This window comes from Suncus etruscus, chromosome 9 (assembly GCF_024139225.1).
Source record: "Suncus etruscus isolate mSunEtr1 chromosome 9, mSunEtr1.pri.cur, whole genome shotgun sequence".
Lineage (NCBI taxonomy): Eukaryota > Metazoa > Chordata > Mammalia > Eulipotyphla > Soricidae > Suncus > Suncus etruscus.
This window is the reverse complement of record NC_064856.1, coordinates 23,375,123-23,403,011: the sequence shown is the minus strand read 5'-3', so window position 1 is coordinate 23,403,011 and position 27,889 is coordinate 23,375,123. Positions and strand designations below refer to the sequence as shown.

The 27,889-nt window shown below is 39.3% G+C and overlaps 1 protein-coding gene across 1 annotated transcript in view; it reads left to right on the top strand.

Annotated features, from left to right (window-relative positions):
* The window catches only part of PTPRT (protein tyrosine phosphatase receptor type T), a 935,630-nt gene that overhangs the window by 553,568 nt on the left and 354,173 nt on the right, over positions 1–27,889 (top strand). Inside the window, exons 9-10 of the mRNA XM_049779129.1 lie at positions 1,629–1,830; positions 4,087–4,189. Of these exons, the coding sequence (XP_049635086.1) occupies positions 1,629–1,830; positions 4,087–4,189 (305 nt within the window). The remainder of the gene's footprint in view (positions 1–1,628; positions 1,831–4,086; positions 4,190–27,889) is intronic.

Below are 27,889 nucleotides of genomic sequence, written 5' to 3'. Positions count from 1 at the left end.
CTTTCTTTCTTTCTTTTTTTTTTTTTTTGGTTTTTGTGCCACACCCAGTGATGCTCAAGGGTTACTCCTTGCTATGTGCTCAGAAATCGCTCCTGGCTTGGGAGACCATATGGGATGCAGGGGATTGAATTAGGGTCCATCCTGGGTCAGCTGCGTGCAAGGCAAATGCCCTACCGCTGTGCTATCGCTCTGGCTCCCTAAAACCCTACTTTTAATGCATTTGCAACTGGGTCATTTAGAAATGAGGTGTTCCAACAGTGAGCCTAGGAACCTAGCCTACTATTTTGATGTTTTTCACATGAAGGTAAGTGCAGAAATTGAGAGTGGGTCTAAGAAATTTAGAGCACCTTTGACATTCTGTGTCACACCTGTGTATGAATGATCTGTGGACTCCTTTCACTGCAAGGCATAGACCAGTTTCATTACTCTGGAATGCACATAATGTGTCGCTTGCAGGACAGCCTCTGGGTGATTATAGATCTATGCTTTGGAAGACACAAACCTGGGCCTTCACTGGGTAGTGTGAATACAATACAAGCTGTTTTCAGTGCAGCTTTTTTTGTCCATATAAGATAACTATCTTGATGCCATTAAAATTTGGGGAGAAGAAAAACTAAGGTATGAGGAAATACTATACAGCAAAAGTTTTCACAGGAAACAGTGGACTGTTGACAGAGAACCCAAGGTTGTAGCACCTGTGTCTTACAATGGGAGCCTTTAAGTCCAGTAGTACTATAGGTTACAACTGAATATTTATTCTGAGCTACAGAAGTGCTGTTCAGGGAACACAGACCTAGAAGCAACAGTATCTTGCGAGGGAGTTACTAGGAAACCTTTAGTGGAGAAAAAGAGGCTGGCTATTCACCATCAGTTCCTCTTTATGAGGTTTTCTATCACTGCAGTTGTGATTGGCAGAAAGTTCAATAGTGATTGGTTCATCTTAATCTTTGATTTAAAAATGTAATTTCCTCTGGGTGGTGAATGGCTCCAATCACGCATAAGCACCCCAGGCCTACCTTCACTCTCTGAACCCTTACTCTCAGTAGACTCCTAGATGGCTGTTCATTATACAGACTGAATGTTTCATATCTATAGTTCTTTTCTGTATTATCAGTCAGGATAAATTTGCAAATAGCTTTTCAAATCCTCTGGAGCAGTGTCCAGTCTGTGAGTCACTAGGCCTGGGAAGCAGTTTTTGTTTTGAAATGTGATTTGTTGAAAGAGAGATTTACTGTAAAGGTAAAATATATAACCAATTTCTAAGTCTTAATATAAATTGGATATAAAATATCTCAAGTCTTATATTACTACACATTGACTTTACAGTTATGCATGTACTGAATTCAACTTTATTATTACAATTAAGTGTACACTCTTCTTTTAATGTGATCATTGTAAAATTGCGAAGTTTGAATATGACTTGAATTCTATTTCTGTTATATATTGATGTTCCAGAGCATTGGCATTGACGTTAACCAGAGATAGACAATCTCCTAAACACTATTATTAGACAGACAATAATATTTGAATTGCTGATTAAGCCTTTTTGTCTTCTCCTTTTTATTCCCACCTGAGTTCTCAATGAGACCCCCTGGATAAGACATTTATTTGTTTCTTGGCTTCTGCAGATCAACTACAAAGCTGTTGGCTCCCTGGATCCCACTGCTGACCTGTCCAGCCAGAGAGGAAAAGTGTTCAAGCTCCGGAATGAAACCCACCACTTGTTTGTGGGACTCTACCCAGGGACCACCTACTCTTTCACCATCAAGGCTAGCACAGCAAAGGGCTTTGGACCCCCAGTCACCACAAGGATCGCCACCAAAATTTCAGGTGTCTCTATTAAAGGGGACAAGGAGGGAGGTAGCATTTTCCTTTCAGATTTTCCTAGGACGAGTTAAAGAGAGCAATTGCCGCTATGATATAGGGCAATTATGGTCAGTCAATCATAGACGTGGGGCCATCTTGTCTTGAAACTAATCCAGAAAGTGTAAAAAAATCATTAATTAGAGGCAAGGCCACAGGGAATGCTGAGTGATTCACCAAGTAATTTACCATACTACTGCATTAAACAATGCTTCTTTTCATACAAATTGATTTCTAAAAATGTGATTTATTTTCAAGGATATTCCTTTTGGAATTTTTTATGGAGCAGATTCTCTCAAAATATCTGATGAATAAATGAATGAATAACTGTTACAGAACCATAGCTGTTCAATATTTTCCTTTGTCACCAACCCCTCTGCCATCAAATTTAGCCTCAAAACAGAATAATTTCAGAACTCTTTAAAAAATTTACATTTTTTCAGAAGACTCATGCAGTCAGTTTTCATCTACATACATACATATTTTGCATAACTACAGACTCATGGTAAATTCTGTATCTTTATATTTTTGCATAGCTTCATATCATAAGCATTTTTCCATGTTACTACATAACTTTCATTATAATGTTCTGTCAAGTGGATGGACCTAATTTAATTAAACACTCCCTTGTGGTTGGGTATATTAGGTGTTTCCAGATTTTTATAAAATAATGCCTCAATAGACATATTACCAAATAAAATTTAATTCATTGGTCTGGATTATTAATTTAAAATTACATATCGGGAATTGAAGTAAAAGGAATGTGAATTTTAATACCTTTTCATACAAATGGCTAAATGACCTTCTCAAGGAATTGTATCCAGTTGCACTCCTTTCATTTGGGGATCAGATAAAGGAATAGGAGTCTCCCATGAAAATTAATAAAAAGGAAGTAGATCATCTATGATTTTTGTCATTTGCATTTATTTTATTTTGAGGATCACACCTGGTGGTGCTCAGGATTTATTCCTTCACTCTGAACTTAGGAAACACTTCTGGCAGGCTTAAAGGATCATATGGGATGCTAGGGATCAAATCCCAGTAACTGTGTGCAAGGCAAATGCCCTCCCACTGTATGATGACTCTGGTAACCACTGTCATTTGAATTTTAAATGCTGTGAATGAAGTTGGATCAATTTACATACCTCAGTTTGGGGCTTATATTATCTATTCCATCTGAGATATTTGGTTGGATTCATGAGAGTTACTGGCGATATCATTGCCTCCCTTCCTCAGGCTTGTCTACATTGAAGAGGCATCTGGGTTGGGTTGGAATTTAAGGACCCCTTTGCCAAAAGTCTGCAAAACTATTTCCTGCTGCAGACTGTTTTATCCTAATGAGATAAAAAGTCCCTAAGCATAACCTTAGTGAGTTCATTTTCCCACTGAGAGTCAAGCAGGAGCACGAAGAGGTGAATATGAAATATGAATTATGAAATGTGAAATAAATGAGACCACACAGAATGCATGGGGACTTGCGTCTAGAAAGACAAAGACAAATTTATTTTTTGAGCTGGGTAACTTTTAAGGGTTGAGCTCTGGAATGCGGAGTGTAATTTTGGAGATCAAAGAAAGTGGGAGATGGTCAGGGAAACAGAATGAAAGCCCCAAGGTTAAAATTTGCATATTAAAGAACCGATACTGAAGGTGAAAAGCAGTTTTGTTGTGGGTTAGCTTTGTTTTGGGTAAGCAGGAGAAACCAGGTAATTTTCAGGGAAGTGGGAAGAGAGAGAAATGTTTTAGAGTTTTGGGGAAAACTGAAAATTGCTTTACTATGAGCTAAGTTTTGGAAAAAACATGATCTTGGCGCCAAGGTAGCAGAGATCACAGAGAGCTGGTCAGTGGGAGACTTTTGGCGGGATTTGTACTGTGCTTCTTTGTTAGAAAGAAATATTGAGGCCTGATTTCTAATAATGGTCAAAAAATAAAGAGAGAGATAGTTACAGCCACGTTTTAGAATTATAGTCAAACAATCCACGCAAAGGGTCAACTGATTTTGACTGCTCTAAGCGGGCCTTTTTGGCAAATAATTCTTTTTCAGGAGTGCAACACTTCTGATGTGTGTGCCCTTCCTGAGTGGGGTGTAACAATTTCCTTCTTGTATACCTCCCCCAATGTTTTCCTTCAAGTCATCACGAGTAACTTTAGGGAAAGTTCCAAGAAGTGGTGGTGAGCTGTGGTGCCTACACAAAGTTTATACCCCTCTCTCTATTTTCTTCCCAGCTCCTTCAATGCCTGAGTATGACACAGACACTCCATTAAATGAGACAGACACGACCATAACAGTGATGCTAAAACCTGCTCAATCACGGGGTGCTCCTGTCAGGTAAGGAGGGCCTTCCTTGGTTCTTTATACTTTTCCTTCTTTGTAATATGTAGACCTCCAGTTGAGTCATATTATTGACCCTGCCCAGAGCCAGGATGGGAAAAACTTTGAAAGAGGAGGGTCAGCAGCCTCAAGACTGAGGACTTCAATGACTCAGGAGCGTCACCCTCAATTAGGAATTAAAAACTACCTGCACAGAGAGGCAAATGGGACATCACTATTCTATTTCAGCAGATGGTCATGTTGGAATAGAGTCCCATTTGGACTGGTATCATAGTTATTCTGAAGAATTTACAAGAGATGTAAGAGCAGACTCATGGTCCTGACAATGAAAACTTCTCAATAACTAAGCTGATCCAACTAAGCAAGTGTCTATGGGCTCAAAGATTTGTTTTTAATCTGTGGGATGGAAACTATTATGCTGAGTGAAATAAATCAGAGGTAGTAGACACAAAATAGTCTCACTCATTTATGGGTTTAAGAAAAATAAAAGACAGTATGGTAATAATACTCAAAGACACTAGAAATGAAGGCTGAAAGAACCAGCTCATGATATGAACATGTTTGTAATTTTGCAGAATAAAGTGTTTAAAAATAAAATAAAATTAAAACTAACATCGCTGAGAACAACAACAACAAAAAGAACAGCAGCATCTATATGACTACTAGCTTTTCTCATGGCTGAAAAATTACAGTCCTTTGAAACTAAGCAGAGTATTAGGGAAAACAGCTTTTAGATGGGCCAATTCACTTCAATAAATATTCAGAGCAGTTGACATGCCAGGAGTGAATGTGCCAGGACAAAAGACAAAAAGGCTTCATTTCATCATTTAGAAAACATATTTTGGAGCACTCACTGAGATAGGCATTGTTTTATTGCTTGGAATATGGTCACAATCTGGCTGAGAAAAAGTCTTATTCTAAGGAAAGTCACTGTAATTGAAAAGACAAAAATGTGAAAACACAATTACAAGTAATGTATGCTTATGGAGGTATCATTAGTTATTCTGAGAGCCTACGGGGTGGGGGTGGGGATTCCTAAAGAGTTAACAGTGAGTGGAATTGGCTATGTTGTATATATTTTTTCTAAGTGATAATGAGCAAAATTCCTAAGACCACAATGAGCAAAGGGAGAGGGAGGAACAGCCTGGTGTCATGGATGAAAAGGGAGTCATTATCTTTGCTTTAGCATTGGTGTCGAAGTTGGAGAGTGGAAGAGCATGTTTAAGATACCTATTTGATTGGCAGTCCCTGAGAGCAATCTGATTACCACATGCATGTCACTATGCTGATCCTGGGATTAGGAGACCAGACAGAATGGAAATGATTGCAATATATCTAGTTTTCTGTTTTTCAAATTGGATCCAGTTCTACCCAGGGATTATAGATAGTGCAGTAGATGCCATCTATTGCCTGCTAATTAAAAGTTCTCCTGTATCTAAGGACTGAATCATGTGCTACCTAAATCAAGTGAGTCTTCAGGTCTGGCAACAGGGGTATGTAGTATTTATGAGGTATCTAACCCTAAAACTCTTGCCTTAATTATACGCATAGGTTGTTCTAGAAAACTCTTTCACCTGAAGATAGATGGTAAATTTCAAATTCAATATTTATCATTATTGAGCTAATGCTTCTATTTCTGTTACTCGATGCCACTTTTTCTAATCCTACCTCTATATGAAGATATTATTATCCTTATTCTCAGTTGCTGGTCCAAGCTCAGAAATGTGATTGCAGTGCCACCCAGACAAGAAGCAGGAAAGCTGAATTTGAATACAGGTCTCCAGGGGCCAAACAGCTGGTTTCATTTTGGCCACTGCTATTTTCTTCCTTTAATATTTTAGGAAGCTTACCAGATATTTTTGAAGCAAAGTAGTTTTTATTGAAAGAAATTTAGAGCCAGAGAGATGTGAGGGGAAATAAAGTGAAGAATACATGTTCAAGAGTTTACCAGATTTTTCATTTCAGGATAGCAGAGTCAGGTTTCTCTTTTCTGATGCAAACCCACTAACAACTTTTCACACAGAGATCTCATAGGCCAATTTCCTGGTGGGTATAGAAAGGATCTGAGTATTTTGGCATTAATCTGAGTTCAAACCCTGCCTTAATATTGTTGCATGATGCAAGCAAATATTTAAGCTCCTCGAAGCTCCATTTTTATTATCCAGGAAATGTAGATAATAGCTGAGTCATAGAAATGGACAGAATCTAGGTAAGTGTATTTATCAAAGCAAGGCAGACTGGGAGGTTCTGTTCAAATCAGTGCTTGTAAATCAACTCCTCTCCAGGATGACCATCTTTCTCACTTTCTGTTCAGGTTTGTAAAGCTCTTTGAATCACCAATTTGCTTATGGGGAGGATTCAAGAAGCCCCTCACTATCTACCAGCACATTTAAAAATGTTTACATAAAACATCAACTGAGAAATAAGCAGTATATCTGCCCTAGGTACAATATTTGAAAATGTTTACATAAAGTATTGTATTGAGAAATAAGAAGTGACAGGATAAAGCCACTTTTTGGAGAGAAGATCAATGACCCATCCTTAGGATGAATCAGATTCTATGTTTGGGTATCTCTGAGAACATGCCCAAAACTATGTGAGACCTGATTTTACCTTCCAATTAGAAATGAAACTGAGGAGCCGGAGCAATAGCACAACAGTATGGTGTTTACCTTGCATACAGCGCAGTCAACCCAGGATGGAGCTGGGTTTGATTCCCGGCATCCCATAGGTCCCCTGAACCTGCTAGGGGGACCTAGGAGCAATTTCTGAGCATAGGAGTGACCCCTGAATGCCAGTGGATATGACCCAAAAACCAATAGATAGATGATAGATAGATAGATAGATGATAGATAGATAGATAGAGAGAGAGAGAGAGAGAGAGATAGAGAGAGAAAGAAAGAAAGAAAGAAAGAAAGAAAGAAAGAAAGAAAGAAAGAAAGAAAGAAAGAAAGAAAGAAAGAAAGAAAGAAAGAAAGAAAGAAAGAAAGAAAGAAAGAAAGAAAGAAAGAGAAAGAAAGAAAGAAAGAGAAAGAAAGAAAGAAAGAAAGAAAGAAAGAAAGAAAGAAAGAAAGAAAGAAAGAAAGAAAGAAAGAAAGAAAGAAAGAAAGAAAGAAAGAAAGAAAGAAAGAAAGAAAGAAAGAAGAAAGAAAAAAGAAAAAGAAAGAAAGAAAAAATTGAAACTGAAATGCAAGGACACAGAGACAAGTAATGAGAAATCGAGGGCTCATTTTGGGCTTCCAGAGTCCAAAAACTAGCCAAGCATTCTTTGAGCATTGCAATTTCATGTTTTGGGGAAAGCTTTTCAATTACCACAAAGAAAAGACCTTTATGCTTTCCCCGAGTATTGGACTGTGCTGCACAGAATTGTTTGATTAGCTCATGCTGTGGAAGAGGGAAGTTCAGTAAGCAGTGGGACTGGTGGTATCCCCCAAGCAGTGAGGAATGACAAAAATGACAGTTGAGAGAGAAGAGAAGATATGAGGAAGGGATAGAGACATTTAAAATCTGTGTAACAAGTGGACTCAAGATTTATATGCTGTAGCAGTGCCCCTCACCCAGCTGTGATGCTCCTAGGTTGTTCCAGAGTTATCCAACAAATGAAAACATGAGGTTCTTATGTTAAGAGATCTCTAGGTTCTGTGTGATAGTCTTGTCCCTGTCTGTCTCTCAGTATACACTCATTGCATTGATACAGCAATGACTTTATCTCTCCATTTCACGCTATGGAAACTGAGCAAAAGAAATACAAAGTGAGTTTTCTAGGCCAGGAAACAAGCAAGTGGTGCCAAAGAATTGAAACTTGGCCAGGTTGACCCCAAACCAAAACACACTTCACTCTACCACACCCCCTCCTAGGAAAAAGTTGTGTGTGTGATGTATTTTAGTGACATTTCAATCAGGAAAAAAAAGATTTAAATAAATGTCACTGCTCAGGGGAAAACACTTGGTATGTGGAAATGTCTAGATGCTTTTCTCTACATGAACCCAGACCATGAAGAGTGAGTCTGCAAGTTTGAAAATATTTTCAAATAGTTTTTTGGACATATGCCAAGAAGGCAGAGGTATATCCCCCTATGAGACTTTCAGAACTACTGCAATGACAGTTGGGATAACTGATCATTAGCAGATACTGATTAAGAATTTGTACCTAAGTTAAGAGGAATAAAATGGACAGAGCCTTGAACTCTGAAGACTTAGGCCCCGGGATTATGCATGTAACTGGGCCAGTGAGGTGGGGCATTAAACAAATGAGCAATATAATATGCATCTGGTCACAGGAGAACAGGGAGCCCGCTTAGGGGTGGTGGTAGAATTGACAGTGAGAGGGAGTGACTGGCTGGTTAGAGCAAGACCCACAGGTGGAATTCTACAGATTGGGAATCATGTAGTCCCCCATAAAAAAATGAAGACACAGAGAGTTCCTGGGATGCACTGGGATCCTGTTAGACAGCAGACATTTTCTTTGCTTCCATGAATCTTCTGATGGTCACACAACTGCTGACTAGCTCCATCTCAAAGAACAAAACAGAAGTCTAAGATGCACTTGGTTGGCTCAAAGTTACGAAACTCTTTATATGTGGATCTAGCTTCCTGTTGCTGGTTTAGGGTTCCATCATTAGCTCCAAATAGCCCATGCCTTGTGTAAAGCAATGGTTGAGTGACAGACAGGTGGGGTGTTGTAGAATGGATCTCTTTCAGCAAAGCACTGTGAAGTAGACAAGATGACTTCTCAGGAGACCTTCAGTTCTGGCTTTTGTGGTACCAACCTGTAACTTGTAACACACCACACACCAACCCTTGCTTAACTCAGTTCATGGGCACTTCCTATACTCACACTTAGAGCCTCAGCCTTCAGGCTTCACCTCTATCTGCCTCTTCTATCTGCCAGCCAGTTTCTCATCCTGGAAGAACCAAAGATTGGCCCCTGCTTTTCACTGGCTGCTCCACTGCAGCCCATGAGCTACTGTAGCCACATTTCTGCCACCAACCACACCGGCAGCTTGGCCTATTTTTCTAATACTCCACAATGGAGATTTATTGCTTTTGCATTGCTTTCCCCAGGCCTTCAAAGATTTATTGGTTTTTAAGTGACAGAATCCCAAAATTGCTTAAAAGATCAATCAAATAGTGACTTGAATCTAATATTCAGCTCTGACTGAAGCATGCAGCAGCCTCTTCTCCCACACCCACCCTGTCACACTGATGTATCTGTAGTAACCTTCATCAGAAAGTAACTTGGCCATGAATTAATCACCTAATACTGTCCCTGGAGTGAGGCTAGGGACAGAACCCCAGAGTTTGTGCAAACCCTCCCAGAATCCGTCACTGGCTTCTTCTCTCTAGCTCTCCCTCCCATTCTTTGGGGCAAGCCCCTCAACTTTCAGATGAGTGAACTCTGCCTTTTCCCTCTGCCAATCTTTACCCTATTCTCTCAACCAGCTGTTTGTCTCTCAGGTGTTGCTCTTCCTTCAGTTTGTTCCCCACTACATTGCTGGAACAGACCTTTTCAAGGCCAAATTGGATAAAGTTAACTTTCCTGCTTAAAATTCTTAAATGGTGTGCTCATTTTCTGCCACGTTAAGTTTCGGCTTCTTCACATGTCTTGCGAAGTCCATTGGAATCTGGTCTCAGCTTCATTTCTCTTCTCAGCTCCTTTCACTCTCACCTTACTTGCTTCTACTCAATAATATCCCTATACCCCTGGGCACCTGCTTCATCTTTCCTTCCCACAGTTTCCATGGTTTGCTGCATTTGTTTATCTATTTTCTCTGGTTTGAACTCAGCAATCAGATCTAACTAATCATTTGACATACAACTAATGGGTTCCCTTTCTCTGGAACAGTATCTGATATATAGTAGAGTAGGGTTACAGCCATAGGATGGGCTTGGATGGTGGAGATGGAGGCCTTTGTCCTTAGGTCCTGGCCACGTGGCTCCATCCCCCATTAAAACTGGCATATCATCATCTTCAGGTGGTTGCGGCGGTAATCAGACTTACTCAGACAGACTTCAGGAAGTATCAGCTTTGTTCATACCCTATTCACCACATGTGTGGTCAATCCCAACCATTTATGCGTGCTATCCTTAGCTTGCCCTGCGTCTTAACTTCTTTCAGCCATGTCTCCTACTCTTACCTCTCCGTCCTCACAAAAGACTCTAATCCCCTGGGTCAAAAGCCTTATCTAACCTTCCCAAGACCACTCTAAAGAATGGGCGGGGTGCAGGTAAAGATACACGTAATATCCGAGGTGGAGTCACATCTTCCCCTTCTCTGAAATATAAATGAAGCTTTTGTAATCCTGACACCGCCTTTAGCCAAAGGCGGGTAATATTTCCATAGAAACAACGTAATAAAGTGAAAATTAACATACCAGCCCTTTTCAAAAACATAACATTTCTTCAAAATATACCATACACCTGTAACTTAAAATTCTCTTAATGCTTTTTTACCAAGCACTATCCTGGAACTTCTTTTTGTTCCTATACCTTTAAACTATTTTGGGGGAACTATTTGTTCCTCTTAACCTTCCCTACACACAAGCACAAAAGCATAAACACAGAACATACATTTTAAAAAACAGGCTTACTACATTAAAATACACAGTAGAACATTATACCAATGGAAACATTAACTATGGAAAACAATAAAGCACATTTAAATAATAAAGAAAATGACTGAATTAAGACAAAGTTAGATGCAGGTGGTTAGAAATCAGATCTTTTAGTTGGGCTAAGCTGTATTACTCCCCTTTTTTAATTTTTACAACAAAAACTAACTAAAACCTATCTCATCACCAACTATGTGTAAAATATGTGGCTACCCACTTAATTCTTCACCTAAAACCATAAGTCCAGACGCTGGTTTGTCCCACGCTGCTCTCACCACGTGGTTTCACTGCCATGGAGTTTCAGGCCCTGCAGGCAGGTCCTCTTGTGCCGTTTCACCTTCCTGATCTAGAGAGTGGATCCCAGACTCACCGATTTTGCCTGATCAAGAGATTTTTCTCCACTTCTCTGCTGCAGTACAGGCACTCTTGGCTGATTGCAGCTGCCTTTTCTCCCCTCCAGGGGGCACTTTGGAAGCAGGTCCTTCTGCCATAGCCACTGCAGCTTCTTGGCCACAGCTTCTTCACAAGGCTCTTCTGGATGTCCAGAGTTCAAAGTGATTCAAACTAAAAGTCCAGTCCGAAATTTTCAAAGTCAAAATCCATTTTTCAGGCTAAAAGTCATGATTCAGTAAATCAGTCCATTTAGATCAACTTTTTCTTCCTGGTACTTTTCCAACCAAAGCCTTTTATCAGTCTCCGAGGGGGCCGAAATCTTTGGAAAAGGGATTTTCGGCAAAAAAAGTTTCAGTTTTGAGTCACGGATGGGGGTGATCCCAGTTTCCACCTCCTTTTTGGCACGGGCTTGTCTGCCCCTAGAAGGGGCCACGGCCATTTTTGAACATGGCTTCACGTGGCCCACTCCTTTGGGCTGACTCCATCTGAAAAGAACCAAAATCAAACAGAAGAGCAGAAATCTCATCATCATCGCTGTTTTCTTGGGTGCAGGGTTCACATCCATGTCCAGGGTGCCAGATGTAGACTTACAGCCTTTAGAATGGGCTTAGATGGTTGTAGACACATGAAGGGGCCTTTCTCTGCCATCCCAGGCCATGTGGCTCTGATACCCCCTTCAACCGGCAGGTCTGGGTCCAGGAAATCAGCGGGTATTGAACTCTTACAAGCAGGCTTCCAGAGAGATAACATCTTTATTGGCCCTGGCCAACATGTGTGGCCTATATTATAAACCTATTTAAGCATTTGCCATTCGTAGCTAGCCCTGCATCTTAACTTCTTTCATGTTTTGGGGGAACTTCCCCCATGTCACCTCCAACCTCCATCCCGGCAAAAGACCTAAATCCCTTAAGTCAAAGGCCTTATCTACCCTTCGCAAGACTCCTCCCAGGAATGGGTGGGATCTTGCAGGTAAAGATATACGTAATATCCATCCAAAACCCCTCCCAGGAATGGGCGGGTCTTGTAGGTAGTTACCTGTAAATTCGGGTGGAGTCACACCTCCGCCTTCTCTGAAATGTATATCCGAGGTGGAGTCACATAGTAGGTCCTCGAAAGAGCAGAGTAAATCAGTTAACTTTTGGGTCAGATTTGGATCAGAGGGATTCATGTGATCTTTAGAGATGCTGGCACTGGATCTCCCTGGGCCTTGCCTCCTGCTGTCTCCTTCTCTATCAGACCATAGTTGACATTACTTTCTACAAATCTGAAAATGTCCTCCCATAGCTGTTCCATAGAGTCGCCTATAACCCAAGGTTAGCACTTGAAATGTGGACTGTAACAGAAATACAGTACCAATATTAAGGCACATATTTGTTTTTTTTTTTAATTTTTTTATTTAAACAACATTATTACATACATGATTGTGTTTGAGTTTCAGTCATATAAAGAACACCACCCATCACCAGTGCAACATTCCCATCACTAATGTCCCAAATCTCCTTCCTCCACATCCAACTCCCTCCTGTACTCTAGACAGGTTTTCTATTTCCCTCATACATTCTCATTATTAGGATAGTTCAAAACGTAGTTATTTCTCTAACTAAACTCATCCCTGTTTGTGGTGAGCTTCATGAGGTGAGCTGTAACTTCCAGCTCTTTTCTCTTTTGTGTCTGAAAGTTATTATTGCAAGAATCTCTTTCATTTTTCTTACAACCCATAAATGAGTGAGACCATTCTGCGTCTTTCTCTCTCTCTGACTTATTTCACTCAGCATAATAGATTCCGTGAACATCCATGTATAGGAAAATTTCATTACTTCATCTCTTCTGATGGCTGCATAATATTCCATTGTGTATATGTATGACAGTTTCTTTAGCCATTCATCTGTTGAAGGGTATCTTGGCTGTTTCCAGAGTCTTGCTATGGTAAATAGTGCTGCAATGAATATAGGTGTAAGGAAGGGATATTTGCATTGTATTTTTGTGTTCCTAGGGTATATTCCTAGGAGTGGTATAGCTGGTTCAAATGGGAGCTGGATTTCCAGTTTTTGGAGGAATCTCCATATTGCTTTCCATAAAGGTTGAACTAGACGGCATTCCCACCAGCAGTGGATAAGAGTTCCTTTTTCTCACATCCCCACCAACACTGCTTGTTCTCATTCTTTGGAATGTGTGCCAATATCTGGGGTGTGAGGTGGTACCTCATAGTTGTTTTGATTTGTATCACCCTGATGATTAGTGATGTGAAGCATTTTTTCCATATGTCTTTTGGCCATTTGTATTTCTTCTTAGTCAAAGTGTCTGTTGATTTCTTCTCCCCATTTTTTGATCGGATTAGATGCTTTTTCTTATAAATTTCTGTCAGTGCCTTGTATATTTTGGAGATTAGCCCTTGTCTGATCGGTATTGGGTGAATAGTTTCTCCCACTCAGTGGGGGGCTCTTGTATCCTGGGCGCTATTTCCTTTGAGGTGCAGAAACTGCTCAGCTTAATATATTCCCATCTGTTAGTCTCTGCTTTCACTTGCTTGAAGAGCGCAGTTTCCTCCTTGAATATGCCTGTAGTCTCAATGTTCTGGAGTGTTCTGCCTATGTGTTGTTCTATATATCTTATGGTTTCAGGTCTGATATCGAGATCTTTAATCCATTTGGATTTTACCTTCGTACATGATGTGAGCTGGGTGTCTAAGTTCAATTTTTTGCAAGTGACTAGCCAGTTGAGTCAACACCACTTGTTGAAGAGGCTTTCTTTGCTCCATTTAGGATTTCTTGCTCCTTTATCAAAAATTAGGTGATTATATGTCTGGGGAGCATTCTCTGAATATTCAAGCCTATTCCACTGATCTGAAGGCCTGTCCTTATTCCAATACCATGCTGTTTTGATAACTATTGCTTTGTAGTAAAGTTTAAAGTTGGGGAAAGTAATTCCTCCCATACTCTTTTTCCCAATGATTGCTTTAGCTATTCTAGGGTGTTTATTGTTCTAAACGAATTTCAAAAGTGCCTGGTCCACTTCTTTGAAGAATGTCATGAGCTCCGTCATTAAGCTATTCAGATATGTCCCCGTCTTCTTTCCTAATGTGTGCTTGCAAAGCTATAAAATTTCCTCTCAGTACTGCTTTTGCTGTGTCCCATAAGTTCTGATAGTTTGTGTCTCCATTGTCATTTGTTTTCAGGAAGGTTTTGATTTCCTCTTTGATTTTATCTCGGACCCACTGGTTATTCAGTATGAGGCTGTTTAACTTCCAGGTGTTAAAGTTTTTCTTCTGTGTCCCTTTGTATTTCACATATAGTTTCAGGGCCTTGTGGTCAGCAAAGGTAGCCTGCAAAATTTCTATCCTCTTGATATTATGGGGTTATGCTTTATGTGTTAGCATGTAGTCTATCCTGGAGAATGTCCCATGTACATTAAAGAAGAATGTGTATCCAGAGTTCTGGGGGTGGAGTGTCTTTATTCCATTTCTCTTTTCAGGTCTAGTATATTTTTGTTGGGTTTCAATCTGGTTGACCTGTCAAGTGTTGACAATGCCATGTTGAGGTCTCCCACAATTATTGTGTTGTTATTGATATTATTTTTCAGATTTGTCAACAATTTTATTAAAAATTTTGTTGGCCCCTGATTCGGTGCATATATGTTTAGGAGAGTGATTTCTTCCTGCTGTATGTATCCCCTGATTAATACAAAATGTCCATCTTTGTCCCTTACAACTTTCCTAAGTATAAAGTTTGCATCATCTGATATTAGTATGGGCACTCCAGCTTTTTTATGGGTGTTGTTTTCTTGGATGATTTTCCTCCAGCCTTTTATTTTGAGTCTGTTTGTTCTGACTATTCAGGTGCATTTTCTTGTAGGCAGCAGAAGGTTGGATTAAGTTTTTTGATCCATTTAGCCATTCTGTGTTTCTTAACTGGTGCATTTAGTTCATTGACATTGAGAGAAAGAATTGTCCTGGGAGTTAGTGCCATCTTTATATCGAAGTTTGGTGTGTCTGTTGGTCAGTCTTGTCTTAAAGTAGGCTGTTCAGTTTTTCTTTTAAGAATGGTATTGTGTCTGTAAAGTTTCTGAGCTGTTGTTTGTCTGTGAAACCATGTATTGTTCCTTCAAACCTGAAAGTGAGTTTTGCTCTGTGCAGTATTCTAGGCGAAGCATTTATTTCATTGAGTTTTGTCACTATGTTCCACCACTGCCTTCTGGCCTTGAGTGTTTTCGGTGACAGGTCTACAGTAAATCTCAAGGATGGTCCCTTAAATGTAAATTCTCTTTTCGATCTTGCTGCTTTCATAATTCTGTCTCTATCTGTGGGATTCGTCATTGTGACTAGGATGTGTCTTGGGGTATTTTTTCCTGGGGTCTCTTTTAGTTGGTACTCTTCAGGCATGCAAGATTTGATAGCATGTATTCATTAGCTCTGGTAGTTTCTCTTTAATAATGTTCTTGACTGTTGAGTCTTCCTGGAGATTTTCTTCCTGGGTCTCTGGAACTCTAATGATTCTTAAGTTGTTTCTGTTGAGCTTATCATAGACTTCTATTTTCATCTGTTCCCATTCTTTGAGTAATTTTTCCATTGTTTGATCATTTGCTTTAAGGCTTTTTCCCAATTTCTTTTGCTGTATGGAATTGTTATTCATCTCATCTTCCAGTGTACTAATTCTATCCTCAGCTGCTGTTAACCCACGGGAAAGCTCAACCATGTTGTTCTTTAATTCATCTTCTGAGTTTTTCAGGCCTGTTATTTGACATAAAATTTTAGTTTGGAGTTTTCTGATTTCTATCTTCATATTCTCTTGATTCTTATTGTTCTCTTCTATACTTTCTTTGAGTTCTTTGAACATCTTTCATATTGTGACTCTATACTTCTTATCTGAGAGACTGTCTAGTTGGTTGGTCATGTTCAAGTCATCAGAGTTGCCATCGTCATTCTGTATGTCTGGCGCTGGCCTGTGTTTTTTCCCCATTGTCACACTTGTATTGTGTGTTTTTCTACGTGTTGTGGTTGTATTCATTGGCTAAATGATGTGCTTGGCCAGGAAGCGAAGCAGAGCAGCTGTGCTGCTCTGGATCCACCCTTTCTGGGCTTGTAAACTCACCTCCAGGGAAGGCTCGCTATATCCAGAAAAAGGGGTACTCAAATAAACTTTGGTGCTGGAATTTCTGAGCTAAATTACTTAATAGAGGCTATTATTTTGCCTGATATATACAAAGGAGAGATAGTCAAATACTGGCTGAAAATATAATGCCAGGCATCTCTTTGGAAATTTCTCAACCACCCACGCAAGTGAAAAAAGGTGTCCACAGCGGGCCTTTTGAGGAACCCCATGGGGGGTTAAATTAGTTCTACTCACCAGGAAAATCTCAGGCTACATCGTGGGCTGAGCTCCCCTAAAAGCTTAGATATGCCCTGGCATTAATAAACATTAAGTTTTGAGCTAGGATTCATATCCTTAAAGTTGGCTTTGTCTACTATTTCCTGGCATCTGCCTGGAGGGAAGAAAAAAAATAGTAGTTTCTAGAGATTAGTAAGTGTTGTTGTTGGGCTTTGTGGTGATGAAGATAAATTCTCTAGGAGGGAAAGCCAGATAACTAGGATGATAACATCTGCAGACATAGTGTGTGGAACTAGAGAAGTTGATGTGATGCAGGATAGGGCATTTTCTTCTTATAATCAAGAAATGCTGAAGAATGGCAGAATCATCCAGGTCCTTTAGCCAGGAGCAATCAATGGGTAGTTATCGAGATCTGGGGACCCTTCTCCAATGGTGTGTGAGGCTGCTGTGGGGTTCAGACAAGTGTGGGGGCTCTGAAGGGCTTCCTGTGATGTCAGTGAGGACCTAGAGCTAATTCCTGGTCTCCATATTGAAAAACTAGGTGGAAAAAATCTCTAAATGCCAGGCCATGCATGCTCTTGGGAAGAGGCTTCTCAAGGTCATGGTGAGTCCTCTGATATCTAAGCAAGAAACCACATGTGCTGGGCACTGGTCAGATGCAGCAGTGAGGACAATTGATTCTAAAATAGATTAGCTAGAGATCCAATCAACATTTTAAAGAATTGACGTTATTGGTAATAGCAGGAAGCAATGACCATTTTCTTCCAAGACTCTCCTATAGTGATCACTTATCTCTAAGCCTTACAAAGCTATGAAGACAGTCATAGGAGGGTTTTTTCTTCTGAGAAGTTCCAGTGAGCAACACTGGCATCACTGGTTACCTGATTTTCAAACATATGGTGCCCAGTTAGGAAGGAGTGATGAAGATTGAGAATATTTATTGGCATAGTGGTTGTCTGAGGTGTTCTTGAGTTTCTGTCCACTTTAGTAGAGTTAAGAAATCAGCTACAATAATGTTGAGTCACTTTCAAGGCTTGCTTATTTTACTTAATTCCAACTCTATGGGCCACTTTTTTCATGGACCTGAAGATCAGGGTGAATTGTATTTTCCTTTGTGCAGGGATATGGGAGAGGATTCAGGAATACTCTCACATAAAATGCAAGATTAATTCATTTCAAGGATATATATCCAAGGATATAGGTCAAGTGGTGAAGCATATGCCTCATATATGTGAAATACTGAGTTTGATACCTGGCACTGCATAGTTCCAGGCATCAGTGAGTGTGACTAATAGCCCCCAAGCACTGCTGACTCAAATACCTAAATGGTTTCTTCCAACACCAGGATCACTGAGTATGGTCTTCATTATTAAAAAGAAAAAAACCATGGACTTTCAAGAATTCAGCATTCCAGGTGAAAAAAAGAGATACTATACAAATTAAGAATCACCTAAAATTAAGGAAGGGTAAGAAAAAGGGTAGTATGGAGTTTTCCCTAATAGAGCATTTTACAATTTAACTATGGCATCTAATTAAAAGGACAAATAACTCCCTGAAGGAGTCAGGCTGACTACTGTGAATGGCTCAAAGTCACCATCAGAAGGACCTTCCAGATAAACCAAAAAGAAGAGGGACACCTACTTCACTTAGGTGGACTTGAATTATCTTCATCCTAGTTGCATTACAGGTTTATTTAGTAAATCCTCTAGATAGCACAGCTCACTAAGAAGGGACTCTGATGCTAAAGAATTTTGCATGTTTTTCCTTTTGGTTCAAACCAAGAAGGAAAAGCAGGTTTCAGGGAGAATATTTTAAAAGGAACAAGAGCAGTTGCTGGAACGTAAAGAATGAGTATTCTATTTTGAACCGTCTGCCATCTGGAGAGATGGAGACTGAGACTGTTCCTGGCACCAGCAGGAGAGTGTGGTCGTCGTGTTCACCTCCTACCATTGAGACTATTTAAGTTCCACAAGGCTGGAAAGGCATCAGAGAGGGGTTTGAGAATAGAGAATCATTTACATCTAGCTTCCTTTGCAGTATGGAAGGTATGGAAGTCTTATCCAGGGTGAGAGTGAAAGAGAAGAAAAGAGAAACAGTAGAGCTCTGCAGCTTCACCAAAGAGCATTATTCATCAAGATACAGGATGAAACAGCAGAAGGAAATCAAGGGAAAAGTTAAAATACAAAAACCCAGGGAAAATAATTTTAGGGGATAGTGATATCGCTCATACAAAGCACCCCGGGGCCATTCCCAGTGTTACAAAACCTATTGTTATGGACAGTTTAAAGAACTAAAAGTGCTGGGGCATGGGGGCTGAAGCTGTGAAGTGCTAAGAGTCTGGCTCTATACATGTAAGGCATATTGCCCTAACCACTGAAAAAAATTTTCAGACCCTAGAGTGTTACTGGATCTTCAGTAGACGGAGATAATAAATATGTTCTGATTCAATTTTCTCAGAGAAAAATGTAAGAGTAGGTAGGCCTTACAGTAGAAATGGAAAAAGGTTGGAACCAGGAGATAGTAGACAGGTAGGACACTTGATTTGCATGTAGCAGACCCAGATTTGATCCCTAACATTTCATATGTTACAGCCCGCAGTGATCCTTGAACAGAGCTAAGACTTAGCCTGAGCATCACTAGGTGTGGCTCAATAAAGCTGGGGGGGGGGGGGAAAGGAAATGAAGATTTCTTTTTAATTTCTGAAAATGGACCTTTAGTTTTTTTTTTAAAAAAACCTATAAAGGTCAATGGGAAAATTATAGGGACACTTTGGGGCATGCTTGTACGGTTGGAGAATCAGTATGGAGAATACAGTGTAGGAAGAAGGAAAGACAGGAAGAAGCACAGAGTAAGAAAACACAAAGATGAGGCTTCTGCAATGGAGATCTGTGGTGGGTAGCAATATGGCTCCTCATTCTGCATATGTTGACATATTATAAAGATTCAAGACAATAAAGATTCTAAAGATTCAAGACAAGGTCATTAAAACCAATGAATAGAAGGACTGTGTTCAATAGATTCTTTCTGCCTGTCATTCCACCCTGGAAACTGGTGAAAACTTTTGCAAAAACACCACTGGCTTTGCAACATGCCTTCTGCTGGGTCTCACCTTTTCTCCAACTTTTTCTGCTGACTTTGGCTTCTCATACTGCTTTGGTCTCAGTGGCAGTTCACATCAGTGCTTTGTCTCAGATCTTGCTCAGCAGCTAACTGGTGGTTTTCAGTTCCTCCATCTGAAGTTGCCAAGGGTCAGACTTTCAAGTCCACCTCTATCAAGTAAATTCTATAGCCTAATCTACTGATGTTCATTTCTCTGAGCTGGACTGTGGATCTGTGCCATGCTAGAATCCAATGAATTTTGTCTTATCCATAAACAGTTTGCATAATACCTGCTCAAGCAGCCTGCAGCTTCTCAGAGTTGCTTTCTCTGCCACAGTGAGAGAGTAGATTCTGAATGTCTAAAGATAAGAATCTCAGCCTCTAGCTAGGAGAAATTTGTGCTTACATTCACAGTACAATCACCCTTTTTGGTTTGTTTCCTGGAGATAGGGGTTTACTATTTAACTAATATAAATTCATTTGGGTGTGAGTTCACTAATTCATTTATAAAGATTATAAATGTAAAAAGGAAGAAATCATGGCCAAAGCAAAGGGTGACAGACCCATTAACAGAAGATTCAAGGACAACTAGATAAATTCTAGCCAATACTTTACCCACAGATATGTGAGGCTATTTAAATTTAAATTTAAATTAATTTGAATTAAATTAAATTAAACTTCACTGGTTACAGATCTACATTTTAAGTACTCAATAGTTGTATGTGGCTAGTGGCTACTCTATTAAATAGCTTTCTTTCATCCAGAAAGTTATATTTTACTGCATTGCTCAAGACCAGTTTCTCAACCCTTTACTGACTGTGACCACCTTCTAATTTTGTTTCATTCCTCTGACTCCCTAATCCTACCATTTGGTCCCATAGTCCCCTGCTAAGCCACACACAGTTATATGATTTTTATATGTGTACCTTTTGGAATATCCTGGGTACTCACTGGAGGCCATAAAACTCCCAGTCGACAAATGCTGCTCTAGACCATAGGAGGGCATGTAAAATAGATCCCCTAAGTTGGAACAATATTACAGTGAGTAAGGTACTTACCTTGCAAGCAACTGACCCAGCCAGGTTCAATCCCCAGCATCTCATATGGTTCCCCAAGTCCCACTAGGAATTATCCCTGAGCAAAGAGCCAGGCGTAAAACACGAGCACAATTAGGTATGGCAAGAAAACAAACAAAAAAGGAGATTTCAGCTTACTTTTAGTTTCAAGAATCTTTTTTTTTTTTTTTTGGTTTTTGGGCCACACCCGCTTGATGCTCAGGGGTTACTCCTGGCTATGTGCTCAGAAATCGCCCCTGGCTTGGGGGGACCATATGGGACGCCGGGGGATCGAACCGCAGTCCTTCCTTGGCTAGCGCTTGCAAGGCAGACACCTTACCTCCAGCGCCACCTACCCGGCCCCAGTTTCAAGAATCTTAATGAAGGCATTTGGCATCAGAAGGAAAGACCAGGAATCCTCTAACGTGAAATGAGAAGTATTTTAGGGGGTTAGATATTCTCAGCAGCCAGAATAGGTCCTGTGACTGATTCTCATTCCCTGACCTACTAACATAGATTTCCCAAACTCACTGCATCACCCTCACTAGGGATCAAGTTGTTCCATTTTCTCAAATTTGTGTCTCTCAGAATTCACTGAAGAACTAGCAAAGAAGCAGATAAGACCCCAAGCCTGTCCTTGGAGTCAATGGGATAGTGGCTGAGAATATGGATTTTGGCCAGACTCCAGGATGATATTATCCCATTGCTCATGAACTGCAATTGGAATGGTACTGACTGAGCCCATAGTAGCCTGGCTTCAGAGGCAATAACCTCATATAAGAAACTAAATATTCTCACTGATGGTGCTGATATTGCATGAGATGAAGAAATAGTTGTTTTTCCTTCACTGTGAAGTTGTTTCTATTGATAATTTTATAGCTTTGGGGGCTCTTGTGTCTCTTTGGGGGTATGTTTTAGCAGGAAAATAATCAGAATTGAACTTGGATTCTGGCCAGATTATTTTGTTATTCCCGTCCACATGATAGCTAAAAACATGCCCTTATTTTCTTATCTTCTTATGATAATGACAGTGACTGGTATCTGAAAAAATTATGTTATGTTGTTGCATGCTGATAGCAATTTGCAATATCTTACTTCTATGCAGATATTGGGCTTAGGTAGGAGATGGATGTTTGAGCTAAGACTGAGCATTAGGATCTGAACAAATCTGTATTCTTTTGTGGAAGGCTAGAGCAGCCTGGGCGAAACAAATCCATTTCCAACTTTCATTCTATATAAAGTTCCATATTTTCTTAGATCAGACAAAATATATTGAGTGCCAAAATGCTACAGCAATATGGGCGCGCGTCACTCAGCTGAGTTGGAATCTGTATGCATTGTCCCCCCGGGCCAGTTTTGATTATGTTCTTTTTCCTTTTATTGCAGTCAGCAAATCTGAATTTGCTATTGTGAGGCGAGCAGGAAGAAGAGGGGAAAAATGAAGGTTTTTAACCTTCAGAAAGTTCAGAGGTTCAGTCTGAATAAGCACAAAAACTTTCAGTGTGCCTCTGAATTCCTTGAATTTGCAGAACTGCTTGGAATCCCAAGAGAGCTACCGTGCACATAGGATTCAACCCTATATTGTAGCTCAAAGGCAGAACAGAAATTATGAGCAAGGAGCAGAATTAGAGAAAGTGGAAACAGAAATCAATGTACCAAAAAAAAAAAAAGAGTTTGGTCCCCATCCAGGCTAAGTTTCAGCCTATTGTTCAACTTCTTCCACTCAGGATGATCTGCTTCCCACTGCTTATAGATAACATCTCCCCTGTCAGGACACCCTGTTTCTGATTTTAATTGAAATTGGTTTCCAAGAATAGTTGTCCAGAACAGTTTCCAATGGTGGGAATATTTTGAAACTCACTCTAGGAGTTGAAACTTTGGGATACAGATGTCTACCCATGAGCCAGATGTTTAGAAGCACCCCATGGTCAACAACAAATATCCTATTTCTAAATCCAAGAGCCTCTCTCTGCAGCTCATAAATGGCTCCTTCGAAACTGGCACCATCTCCCCATCAGGGGCCTGTAATTCTGAAAGTGTAAAGGAAAACAATCACTTCCATTCAGGCTTAGAGCAATGTGCTTCCGGGGCTTAATTATACCACAGGTATATAAATTACAGAAACATGTTAATGCTCCCATGATTAAAATTATAGAGTGCCTAATTGAAAAAGCATAAACTGAATTGAAGAATTCCTAATTATAGTTTTCTTTGAGGTGTTAATTTCCTCCATAATGAATGCATAATTTCTTGGAACCTAAAAAGGTAGCCTTTTATATCAGCACATCGGATGTAGGCAAATGGGATGGGGCTGTCATCTTGAGTTCAGGATATTGACAAGATTCAATAGGAGAATTCTGGAAGGATGCTTGGGAGGTGCAACTGGTTAGAATCCAAATCAAGGTTTCATATACGGATATTAGGGTCAAGGACAGAGGAGAAACCCTGCAGACACATTTTCACTGCTTTTCTCTCTTCTCAGAAATTTGAAAGTCTCAACATTTATCCTATTTGTTCTGGTAAATGTTGTCCCTATAATACAGTGGTAATGAATGTTTGATCCTGGAACAACCATACTCATTTTCTGGGAAGTTGACAGGAAGGCAAATATTTGGGCATGACAACACTAATTCACTGATTCAGGAACTCTGGGGTTGGGGTCCAGTAAGCCATGCATTTAAAATAATTATTTAATTTTATTTAGGCATAATGGCTTATAATATTGTTAGTGGTAGAGTGTTTTACACAAATTATTTCAATTTCAACATCACACTCTCCACCATTGTACCAGCTCACCAATTATCTTATTCTCCCCTCATCTTCCATTCCCCATGCTAAATTTCCTACTAAAAACCAATTTTCAGTCTATTGCCTTGGGGTATTTGCTATTCTATTTCCATTTCCTTATATCCTACATTTGAGATGATTCTGTTTCTGTTGTTTCTTCATTGAGCAAAATTTCCATATCAACCCATAAAGCCACAAACTGTATATTTAATCTCTTCTTTTAGTTAAGTAGGAATCCATTATATAATATAATATATAATAATTAACATGGTATAATTATTATACTATATACATGTTTTATATATATATCACAGTTTCTTTACCCAGCATCTGTTCTTGACCACTTGGGTTTCCAGATTTTGATTATTCTGAATAGAGTAAGTGGTGATTTTTACGTTTTTACTTCTTTGTATTTTGGGCCATAGCTGACTGTTTTTAGGATTAATTCCTGTCTCTAAAGATTGCTCTCAGTGGAGTTTGGGAAACCTTATGTGGTGCTGGAAAGAAAAAAAACAAACCTAGGTGAGCCATGTGCAGGACAGCCTCCTTACCCACTCAACTATTGTTCTGGCCCAAGTTGTGCTTTGCTTTTGAAAGTCCTCCAAAGGATTATGGTACATGCTAGAGTTTGAGAATTACAAGTATAGGGAGTCAGTCATAGATACATAATTTCAAATCCATCTGAGATTGGTTGAGAACCTTTCTGAACAAGAACCTGCGTTAGATGGCTTCCCGTGCACCAGTGTATTATTTTGTTCCCATTACATTAAATTGAAGTAGAAAATAATATCCCCCTTTTCCTCAGAGGAATCTGAGAGCCAGAAAAACTTTCTTGTCCAGAACATCTATAACTCATGTCCTGGTTTCAGTGGAGACCAAAATGTGTGACATTATCCGTTTGTTTGCCATTGAAGTTCTTTAATTTTCACCACTGATGGTTTGATGATTGTAGTCTTTTGAAGGCTTTGTGGAGTTGGAGGAGAGGCCACTAGTTGGAATGACTTCCAGATCAAACATAAATTTGCCAATTCTGTCTGATATAGAATGAGAGGATCCTAAGAACTTGTAACAACTGCTATCAATGACATATATTTGTGTATGCTTCTTTCCTGAACAGGGGTGTGTACGCTGAATGTATGAGGTCACAGCTCAAAACGGAAATCATCAGTTTTGGGAAGAAGCTTATTGCATTGCAATCCCAGAAAATTTTACTCATCCTATTGGACTCTGAGAATCAGAGAAAATTTTCCTAAAATACCTCTTCACTTTCTCTGTTTGGACATTAGGTTTTCTTTACTTTTTGTTTTCTAGTACATCGCTGTGTTTCCATTTCTGTGTGGTTTTAGCCTATTAATAGCCACCTGAAATAAGAAACTAATGTTTCTAGTTTACACATTCCATCAAGATTCTGAATAATTCTTAGCCATTCCCATATGGTTGAAATGTAGGTCATTTCCATTTATTTGTTTTTTATAAATAGCCACCAATAAACACATTACCCGTGTTTTTTCTTTGGTATTGTGTTTTTAATAGAAAATAAAAATATGTCCCTAGATTGGGTTTCTGAAATGTATAAAATGAATTAGAATTTATTGGTGCCTATTCTTACATGTCAGACATTGACATCTAGCTCATATATATTAACCTTTATCATTCCTTACTTAAAAAATCTCAAAGGAACAAGTGTGCATAGTTGGAAAATCAAGTAGTCAAATCATTTCCTGATCCATCAATTTTAGTCTCCAAATCTGTACCCTAGAGGCAACTGCATTTTAATTATTTGCCATTTCTTCTGTGAATTAGCAATATCATTCCACAAAGTGCTATTTTAAAGTTATTCATCACAGACATTATCTATTTACTTCCTGTTATTACAGATGAGAATTTTCTTTAAATCATTCATTTTCTTATTTCAGTTCCCAAATATAGTGATGTCACTAATTTTGGTTAAGTACACAATGGCTAACTTTATAGAACTATAAAAGCAGGTTACTTCAGAGCCAAGTGGTATACTATTTTTATTAATGTATCTTATAATTAACTTAGAGCTTACTAGATACTCTGTTAAACTCTTATGTACATTAATTCTATTTATTTGCATTAAGACACTATGAGGTAAGGACAAGTATCATCCCTATTTTAAGATGTATAAATTAAAACACCAAAATGTTGAGTAACTTTCCCAAGGTCATGTAGCTAATATAAAATATTGCTAATCCTTGAGAAACAAAGTCTGTCTTAGTGTCTGAACTCTTGATCCATATGATATCTGATATTCACTTCTTTCATTTGTTTGCTTATTTTTTTTTGTTTTGGGCCACACCTAGTGGTGCTCAGGAATTACTCCTGGTTTTGAGCTCAAGGTCATTTCTGGTGGTGCTTGGGATGCTGGGGATCAAACCTGGTTTGGCTTCATGCAAAGCAAATACTCTACCCATGATACTTTTACTCAGGCCCTGCTATCCACTTTTTATATCTGCCCTTACTGTATTTATGTTTTAATTTACTGTAGAATGTGTAATTTGTGTTACATTTGGGAAATATACTTATTATATTGCTTTGTCAGTTTTGTTTGTTTTGTGTGTTTTGTTTTTGTTTTGTTTTTGTAGATACACCTAGCAATACTTGGGCCTTACTCCTCACTTTGTATTCAGGGACTGGTAGGACTGGGGTTTTCATATGTGGTGCTAGGGTTTGAACCCAGGTCAGGTACATGCCAGGTAAGTATTTCTCTATCCCCCATTCTTAAACCATTTTATGGTGCTTCTTCATACTGAGTTCTCCCATTTCAAGTTTTTTGTTGAATACTTTTTTTACTTTAAGATTTTTGTCTTTTTTTTTATTTTTATTGTGATCATAATGGCTTACATATCTTTCACAGTAGTATTTTAGGTGCATATTAACATTGAATCTAGGGAATACCCATCACCAAATTTGTCCTCCCCCCATACCAGTTCCCTTTCTGCAACCCATATACTCCACTATCAACCCCCAGGCTGCTAGAGTAGGTGGACCCTCTTTGTCTAGCTTACCGTTAGTGGTCATATATCTGTTTGGTCCTGGTACCCTCTGCTGTTTCCCTCTCTATTTAAGAGGCGGAGCTAGATAAATCGAGTTATGTGATTTTGTTATGTTATGTAATGTTATGTTAGTTATGTGGTGAAGGAAAGAAAAGCAATAGAATGAGGTACAAAATAAGAAAAAATAAAAAATAAATAAAAAAGTCAAATACTTTGAAAATGGGAGGAGACCTTCTAGAGGCTTTCAACCTCAGTTTGAGAGAGGACATGAAAAAGGTAATTGAAACACCACAATACAAAAAGAAATATCAAATTAAATATCCAGTGTGCACTACAGCAATAAAAACAAGCACCACACAATAGTCTCGGTTCTGAAATCAAATCATGCCGGCATGCAAAAAGAAAGCGAAAGATAAGATAAAATAAAATAAAATGAATTAAAATAAAATTGGAGATATCAACTTCAATATCTACACCAAAATAAAGACGTCAAAAAATTGATCAATCAATAAATAAATGTGTGGAAAGATGATTATTTTGTGTGTTTTTTTTTTCTTTTCCCCCCTGCATAGGCACATTAAGTATTGGGTATATATATTATAGAGGGAATAATTCCCTTGGCCTAGGAGTTACAGGGTTTCTCCACCCCTGAAGTATACTGTCATGGGATTAACTGTAGACTCCTTGCATGATCATTTACTCTCCCCTAGGTACTTTTGTGGTGTTTGGAAGACTTCTGCTTCGTCTTAGATGGTAAAATCAGAATCTCTGTATCTAGAGATCTTGGTGACTGTGCAGCTCAAGGAATGGAGCTTATGATGGAGTCTTTCTTTGTGGCTCTAAGAGTTCTGCTTCTTCAGTGTCGTTTGCATGATCATTTACTCTCCCCTAGGTGCTTTTGTGGTGTTTGGAAGACTTCTGCTTCGTCTTGGATGGTAAAATCAGAATCTCTGTATCTAGAGATCTTGGTGACTGTGCAGCTCAAGGAATGGAGCTTATGATGGAGTCTTTCTTTGTGGCTCTAAGAGTTCTGCTTCTTCAGTGTCGTTTGCATGATCATTTACTCTCCCCTAGGTGCTTTTGTGGTGTTTGGAAGACTTCTGCTTCGTCTTGGATGGTAAAATCAGAATCTCTGTATCTAGAGATCTTGGTGACTGTGCAGCTCAAGGAATGGAGCTTATGATGGAGTCTTTCTTTGTGGCTCTAAGAGTTCTGCTTCTTCAGTGTCGTTTTAATCCATCTTCTGTAATTGGTGGTCTTGGTCATTATGTTGCTCCTAGGATGGAGCCTGGGATAAAGTCTTTCGTTATGTTTCCGGAAGACCTATTCAGTTGCGGTTGTCTCAGTCAGAACTCTGGAGTTGTAGATTGTGTTTGTTGAAGAGATCGTAGACCAAAAGCTAGGGTGT